General features: G+C 44.5%; 1 protein-coding gene across 1 annotated transcript in view; it reads left to right on the top strand.

Moving 5' to 3' along the window:
• LOC146081121 (cryptochrome DASH) overlaps nucleotides 1-2,473 on the top strand; it is a 29,331-nt gene extending 26,858 nt beyond the window's left edge. Inside the window, exon 14 of the mRNA XM_083189093.1 lies at nucleotides 2,351-2,473. Coding sequence (XP_083045219.1) covers nucleotides 2,351-2,464 — 114 coding nt within the window. The 3' untranslated portion in view covers nucleotides 2,465-2,473. The remainder of the gene's footprint in view (nucleotides 1-2,350) is intronic.
• The last annotated feature ends 6,339 nt before the right edge of the window (nucleotides 2,474-8,812 follow it).

Raw genomic sequence — 8,812 nt, 5'->3', positions numbered from 1 at the left:
GGTATTTGTCTGGATGAGAATACTCCAGTACAACACCAACAAACCAGGGCATAAAGAAAACGCTACGGGAGTACAAACATCTGTCTAATCGTAAGTCGGGGTACGCCGATACGATCTACACTCAAAATGTTCTATTCACATGGGGTATAGAAACTTCTTTGTGATCTGGTGGAGGATATCTACTCACAAACTGAGAGCACCAAAAGATACCTTTATGCACAATCTGAGAACACCTTTCTGTGTGAGTTTTGGTACGGATATACACAGTATTTCACCATAATCATTGGTATTAGAAATATCTCACAATCTCATAAATTATCTATTGAGATATAGAAATTTAATGACGAGACTACACATTGCACCTTTTTTTGTCTTTTTAATACCCACACGCATGGGACGGAGATAATTATAATTGTCACGAATTTCTGAAAGAGGAAGGCAAAGAACCTGCTACGGGCCTATACCATCTTACCTTAACCGTGAGTAGGGTACGCCTACCATTCTTGAATTCACTTGTGCACACACCTGATGCAACTATATCGAGAAAGAAACCTTTATATGTGTGCCTCCCTCTTGTTATAAGTGAGTGAGGTGCGCCTACAAAGTCTATTTCCCGTTATAAAACACACACACACAGTATTGATTTATCTGGAGTCACACACTGTTGTTTAATTTTTGTCTCTACGGTACACAAAAAACCGGGAGCAAAGAGGGGAAACATAGAAGATTCACAACTTGTGGAACAAGTCACGAAATTCTTTCTGAATAGAAAGACAAAGAACCTGTTACGGGCTTAGACCATCCTACTTTTACCGTGAGTAGGGTACGCCTACTATTCCTCACTTCACTTGTGTATATACCTGATGCACTAACACTGGAAAAGAAACCTTTATATGTGTGCCTCCCTCCTGTTATAAGTGAGTGAGGTGCGCCTAGAAAGCTCTTCTCCTGTCACAATAATATATATAGTATTGATCTATTCAGAGTCACACATTTTTGTTCAAATTTCTTTTATGGTGCATACAACACTGAGAGCCGAGAGGGAGAATATAGAAGATTCGCAAATAACGGAACAAGTACCCGCTACGTGCACATACAGTGCTATCCCTACTGTGAGTTGGGTACGCCCACTTGTGCTCTTCAACTCTCTTGACTTCATTAGTAAAAGTCTTCTGATCTAGTTTACATCTAATCGGTGGTCTTCTTTCTTCTTTTTCCTGATACGCTCCGAGACCCACTGTATAACTGTTAGGAAGATTGGATGGAAATTTGACTGTTGGGATAACATCTGGACAGTTTTTTGCGCCTCATACAGTTTGGAAAATCCTATTTGTATATTTCTGTATTATTGTTTTGGTTATTTGGTGATAACTAGGGACGAGTACGCACTAGAGGCAGCATTGCGCCATAGAAAGGCCATATCCCACAACTTGTTTTTGTACGATGGTCCACAGTGCTGGGGAAAAACATTTGTGGTTAAGTTGAAGAAAGGAGGGAGTCTAGATTGAATATGATGCCATTTGTATGTGGATTGGCTGAAAACCGGCACAACACTTACCAAGGCTCACTCACATTTACACCTATCTGCGTACAAGTGGCAAAAAAATACACGTGCACTCTCCAAAAATTACAAATCAGAACTATAACAATTGCAGCAATGTAATATCATGTAAAAGTGAAGTTCTTTAAAATACTGAATATTAATGCCTTGAGAATGCACATACGCCAACAGTGTGACTGGTGCTAGATAGTCTGTCGCAAACCACCTCTATTTTGTGACCATAGTTTTCTGCTGTTTGTCTTTTATTTATTTATTTGTTTATTTCTCATGCTACAGAAATCTGAATGATTCTCTTTTACAAAAGAAAATGAGGTTTTCTGACTAATTTGACTTAAATCCATACGATGGTGTTCTAATCATCCATTAGTCTTCTAACGTGATTAACAAGCACAATCTATCATTAGATTCAAGAGATCACTGGAGTGATGGTTACTGGAAATGGGTCTTTATATACACCTATGTAGATATTCCTTTAACAACCAGACTTTTGCAGCTAGTATAATCATTTACCACATTAACAATTATTTGTTATAAGTAATTCTGATTAATTTAATGTTCTTTTAATTGAAAAAAACAAAAAAACAACAACAGGGCTTTTCTTTCAAACAAAAGTACATTTCTGTGACTCCAAACTTTTGAACAGTGGTGTAGATCCAATTTTTTCTTCTTTGCAAAATCCTTCCCCCCATTTTTCACATGAATTTTGGAGATCTTATACTACTTTAAAATGAATGGTTTTCTCTTACATGGTAAATAGGTTTGACCTCTTTATTTTTATTTTTATTACAGGGTAGCAGCGGTGTTCCATCTGCTAAGAGAGGCAAAGGTCCCTCACACACGCCTAAACAACACAGAAACCGAGGGATCGATTTCTACTTTTCTCGAAATAATAAAAATGTGTGATTATAAGAACTGGATGTACAGTAACTGGGACAATGCAATAGTTCCCCCGGTTATAAGTTTCAGGGGAAATGGACACGGGTGTCTGCTATGTTATGTATCCAATAGGCATATGCTCAGCAGCAGATAGAAATGTATTTATTTGAATAAGTTTCGTATATGGCACAGCAAATGTTATTGTGCTTTACAGTTGGAATATGCAGTAATAACGGTCATAATAGGATAAAATGCCTTGAAGACATAAAATCTATTTTCTACATACCTGCAAAGTCAAACTTGTGTAAATGATAATGGGAATGAGTGCATCTGATTGGTTTATGCAAATGAGAAAAGTTGAGACAAGGTATGAGCCAAAAGCCAAACATTGACTCTGCATTGGCTGGCTGTTGATAAATTACAATTACTGGTAGCGATTTCTCTGTTGTTGAAGTCTTCATGCCCTTGAGCATGGAGAACCATTGGTTGTCCATCAACTAAGATACACAAAAATACACCAATATTTTTAAAACTAGTGCTGGGACTATCTGTAGGTGCCCTTATACCAGTAATGTTTAGCAATACTTTTCTGGGGTTTTTTCAACTGGTGCTGGGGCCATCTGTCTAGTCTTAAAGCTGCTGTATTACCCAACCAAACTTAACCAATGGTTTTCTATTTTGCAACTGTGTCCTAGTGACAGTCTTAAGCCTTTGAGTGCCAGCATCTCTGTGAGAGTTGTTTAAAATATTTGCAGAAAATGCCAGCATCTCTCACATTTGTTATATAAATGAAAATAAAAAATGTGAAAAAAAGATTATTTCTTCTTCAGGGTTCCTGGGTCCCACAGGGGTTGTAGGCAGATCCAGAGGACTGGGCACCAACTTCTCCAAAGCTTTCATAGCTTCCCATCATGCCTAACTCCTTTACCATATACTCCCCTACCCTATAATCCCACCTCCCTTCAAGGCTAGTCAGTTTTTTGTTGGTGCTTCTAATTTTTACTTGAGTTTTTTCCCCCATATATTTTACACTGAGCGGGCAGTGCTGCGAGCATAGCGGCTACAGCGCTGCCGCTCCGACACCCCTGCCAGCGTCCATTACCTCCTGTCGCCCCCGGGGCATACACAGGACAGTGGACGGAAGTAGGGACTCAGTTCAGCACACTGATCAACGAATCTTCATGAACAGCGCGGCCGGACCGCGGGAGGTAAGCGATCTCCGAGAGAGAATAAATCGCTGTTCTGGCATAGACTCTGTGGAAGCAGGTCACAGTGCTGGTGTGGACAATGCCCCCCCCAAAGCAGGGATTCCACTAGACCACCAGGGACAGGGAGCGCAGGCAGGGGGCAGCTCTCCTAAGAGGGATGCTGTCCTCCATTTTTAATTAGGCTCCATTTCACCAGTGGGGGAAGTCCAGCATAGGGGGAGGCGGCGCTGGCCTGCAGCCTCTCCCCCCAGTTCTCCTCACTGCTGGGTGCCTATTTGCTGCAGATTTGTTGACAGTTGTTGGTGTGGGTTTATATCTCTCTCTCTCTCTACTGTTGTATGTGTGACTCTATGTGCTGTTGATCTACTGTACTGTATTCTCCTGTGTGTTATATTTACACTGTACATTCTCCTGTTTGCTTGCATAGACTGGGGAAACATTGGTTTTAATCACACGTTAATAGGCTCACTGGGCTTTAGGTGTGACTGGGGTTCCCATAAGTTGCTGCCTGCAATGGCCAGTAAGGCACACCAACAGGCATGCCCAGTACTGCGTTCTTGTACTTCATTTGCACCGGGGCTGTCCGTTCTGTAAGCGCAGGATGGCCTATGTTATGCTTGCCATAATCCGGTGACTCTTTCTATAGCTCCACAAGTCCCCATGGGCAGCTTTTACTCAGTTGCTGGGCACATTAGTGGATAGGTTGTCTCCCGCAGTGGTCCCTGCTCCCCCAACTCCAGCACCTATTGCACAGGCAACTCTTCCATGGGTGGACTCTTTGTCTGAAACCATGTTGTCATTAACTTAGTCTTTGGCAGCTCAAAAAGCTACTAAGTTTGTAACACAGGGCTTTAAAAGACCTAAAAAGCAGATGTTGTCATTGTCGACATTAGTGACTGACACCACTGATTCTTCAGATGGAGAAGCTGATAATGACACGGATACCTCTGAGGGTGAGCCTGAGTGGGGGAGGTGACTGTCACCACGGTAAATATTTCCGACCTTATAACAGCCATTAGGGTGGTCCTCCTGTCTGAAGAGGAGGAACCGACACCAGTGGCACAGAAAGTGGAAGTGGATAAATCCTGCAAGGTGATCAGGGCTGAGTTCCCGCATTCAGATAATTTAATGGAAATTAGAACAAGGTTTTGGAAAACCCCAGGAAAGAAATTTCCAATACCTAAAAGGGTGACCACTAGATACACTCTACCGGTAGAGGATTATAGGTTATGGGAAAACCCACCCTCGATGGACTCCTACGTGACCCAGCTGGTAGAACCCTCAGTGTTACCGGTCATGTCGACTGCCTCTCTAAGAGACATCACTAAGAGACGTTTGGAGCAATGCCTAAAATCAATATTTTGTCTGGCTGGAACGGTTAACAGGCCCACTATTGCCACGTCCTGGGCGGCAAAATCTATGCAGGACTGATTAAAGATCATTGAAGTGGAATTTCCTACAGATATTTCAGAAGAATGTGCGGCGTGTTAACTACACGTGCATGAGGCCGTGGATTACATTTCAGAAGCCATGATTGATGCAGGACAATTGACTGCTAAATTCTCTACTGTGTCCATACTTTCCAGACTCATACTATGGCTGTGTTCCTGGAAGGTGGGAACTGAGTCCAAGAAGGCATTTGAGGTTTTGCCCTTAGCATGATTGATCCTGTTTGGGGAAGAATTAAACAAAATAGTGGCTTCCCTGGCGACAGCCAAGACAGCATGCCTCCCTTCGGCCTCTACATCTTCTCAGACTAAGGTCAGCTCCTTTCATCCCACAGGATAAAGCAAGGGACAGGTGTTCGGCAGACAGTCTAGTCAGACCAAATCAGCCAAACCCAAGTCAAGACACCCGGGGTAACAAGACAGGCTGCACCTAAAACAGACAAGCATACAAGCCTTCCACCTAAAGGGGTGGGCCTCTCTTTGGGGGATCCCAGGTTGGGGGGGTTGACTTCTCTCCTTCTCAATGGAGTGGCTGGAGACATCATCATACGCTTGGATGAGGAAAGTAGTGACCCATGGCTATGCCGTGTCCTTCAATGGATGCCACCCAAACCAGTATCTTCCTACAAACCTGCCAAAAGACCCGTTGAAAAGGACCAGTTTACATCATTTCAGGTGCCTCTACGGAGGGACCTACTCAGTTAGGGTCTTTGTCTACATCTGTATCTGAAGGGGCTAAGTTTCACAGTGTGGCTCTTAAGACAGCCGTCCTGAGGAACAAGAACTAGAACTTTGATCCAGGCCAGAAAACCGGCCTCGTCTAGGATCTATTATAGGGTGTGACACATACTTTACTTGGTGTAAGGCAAGATCTCTCGATACCAAGCAGTTTAAGGTGGCAAGATTGTTGTCCTTCCTTCAGAGTGGTCTGGATAAGGTTTTGCGTCTGGCATCCCTTAGGGTCCATGTATCTGCCTTATCGGTGTGGTTTCAAATGCAATTAGCCACCTTTCCAGATGTCCGCATGTTCTTTCAGGGAGTGCAGAGGATTCGGCTCCGTACACTCCTCCAGTAGCTCCGTGGGACCTGTCGGTAGTTCTAGCAGCTCTTTCTGAACCGCCCTACGAACCTTTGCACTCAGTTGAGTTGAAATGGCTTACAGCCAAGGTGGTCTTTCTGATGGCAATTGCCTCAGCCAGAAGAGTATCAGATTTGGGGGTATTTTGTAATTCCCCATTCCTTATTTTTCATAAGGATAGGGTCATCCTTAGGACTAAGCCTTCGTACCTCCCTAAGGTTGTTTCAAATGTCTGCACATTCCACTAGGTTGGTTGGTCCGTAGTGGGCTGCCAGACATGGTGCTTCCGCTGAGCAGCTGTGCCTTTGATACATCTGCTTCCCAAGATGCTGCGTTTGGGCGCCAAGTTCTACTGACCCCTCAGGCGTATACCCTCCCTTAGAATACTGCTTTGGAACATCCCCAATGTAATCCCTGTGGGACCCAGGAACCCTGAAGAAGAAATTGGGAGTTATGGTAAAACCTATCTTCGTTTAACTTACTGGGAACCCACCCTATTATGTCTGATGTCTGTGGAGCAAGCGGTCTGGTGGCTGTCCTTTGTACGTTTACATGAGTGTACATGTGCGCCCCTGTGTTTGTGTACTCTGTCCTACTCTGCTTCCTGCTGGGGCTTAATAAAATAACTGACTAGCCTAGCATGAAGGCGGGGTTTTAGGGGAGAGGTAAACATTGCAGGTCATTATGATAAATAAAATGTTTGCTTGCCAATTTTCACACTTATCTTGAAAAATTTCCTTGGCACTCAGAGTTGAACAACAAGTACAATAAACTGTACAATTTTTTGTTATCACCTACCATCCATCAGCAGCTGGCTTTATACAGCCTCCTTCTATGTCATGTAATGGTGACCAAAGTCTACCGTATACAAATAATTGTGGAACTTAGTGCCTGATTGGTTTAATGATATTAGAGCAGCTGTGACAAGTTATTAGCTAAAAGCCAAAATTCTCTGCATTGTTACCTCCCTGCCAACTGTATTGTATGTAAGGCAGCAGGGAGATCTCGGTGACCTACCCACTGTACTATATGTAAGGCAGCACGGAGACATTGATGACCCGCCAACTGTACTGTATGTAAAGCAGCAGTGACACCAGCCTTACCAGACTACTGTACTGTACATAAAGCACCCCGCCCACTGTACTGTATGTAAGATAGCACGGAGACCACTGTGACTCACCCACGGTACTGAATGTAAAGCAGCAGGGACACCACTCTCACCCGGGAACTATACTATACGTAAAGCATCCCGCCCACTATACTGTACATAAGGCAGTATGGAGACCACTGTGACTCGCCCATGTGTATGTAAAGCAGCGAGGATATCTTGGTATTCTGCCCACTGTTCTGTATGTAAAGCAGTATGGAGGACATCCTGACCCATCATTGTACTGTATGTAAGGCATCATGGAGACCCCGGTAATCCGCCCACTGTACTGTATGTAAAGCAATAGGGAGGACACCCTGGCCCGCCAACTGTACTGTATGTAAGGCAGCATAGAGACCTCCCTGATCAGCACACTACTGTATAAAAATCAGCACAGACCGCCCTATTCGCCCACTGTACTGTACGTATAGCAGTGGGGAAACCTCCATGATCGATCCACTTTACTGTACAGTATGTAAAGCAGCTGGGTGATCTTGGTAATCCATCCACTGTACTGTATGTAAGGCAACATGAGGACCACTCTGACCAGCACACTGTACTGTATGTAAAGCAGCTGGGAGATCTCGGTAATCCATGTAAGGCAACATGAGGACCAGCAAACTGTACTGTATATAAGGCAGCAGAGACCTCAGAAATCCTTGTATTATGTATGTAAAGCAGAAGGAAGGGCACCCTGACCTGCCCACTGTACTGTATGTAAGGCTGCACGGAGTCCACCCTGACTCGCATACTGTACTGTATGTAAAGCAGTAGGGAGACCTTCCTGACCCGCCCTCTCTACTGTATGTAAGGCAGCTGGGAGACATCGGGTAACTGCCCATTGTACCGTAAGTAAAGTTGCATGGAGACCACAGTCATGCTCCATAGTACTGTGGCCCTTATTCTGGTTCACTCACAAAGGCAAATTCCTTCTCAAATGGACAAAACCATGTGCACTGCAGGTGGGGCAGTTTGTTTCTGTACAGGGATTGCTTCATTCTTGCACTGCAATCTACTGTAGATCTCACTTTGAAGTAAAGGCCCACCCAAATCTAAATCTCTCTGCACATGTTACATCTCCCCCCTCCCCCCCCCCCCCCCCGGCAGTGCACATGGTTTTGTCTATTTGAGAAGGAATTTGCCTTTGCGAGTGAGCCCAGAATAAGGCATACCCTTTAACATGACCCATTCCATTAGGTACAAAATGCTCTGTTCCTGTACTTCCCTGTGGCAGTTACAGATGTGAGCCTGCAACACAGTCCAATATTCAAAAAGGGGAGCCACGGCCTGAGACCAGACGAAGTATAGCAGAGCTCCCACACTTGGCTGCTATAACCAGCCTGTTTTGCCGATTGCCGCCCGCTACCATCTCTTCAGACAGGAGCCCTCATCAGCCGGACTCCTGCCGGGGCAAGCTGCAGAGCCGGGAGACGCCATATAGCATCTCTGCAGGTTGCGGCCCTCCCCGCCGCAGAAGCTGGGGACTAAAGTTAG

This window comes from Crinia signifera, chromosome 5, assembly GCF_055691185.1.
Source record: "Crinia signifera chromosome 5, ASM5569118v1, whole genome shotgun sequence".
NCBI classification, from domain to species: domain Eukaryota; kingdom Metazoa; phylum Chordata; class Amphibia; order Anura; family Myobatrachidae; genus Crinia; species Crinia signifera.
This window is presented reverse-complemented; position numbering and strand designations above follow the sequence as displayed.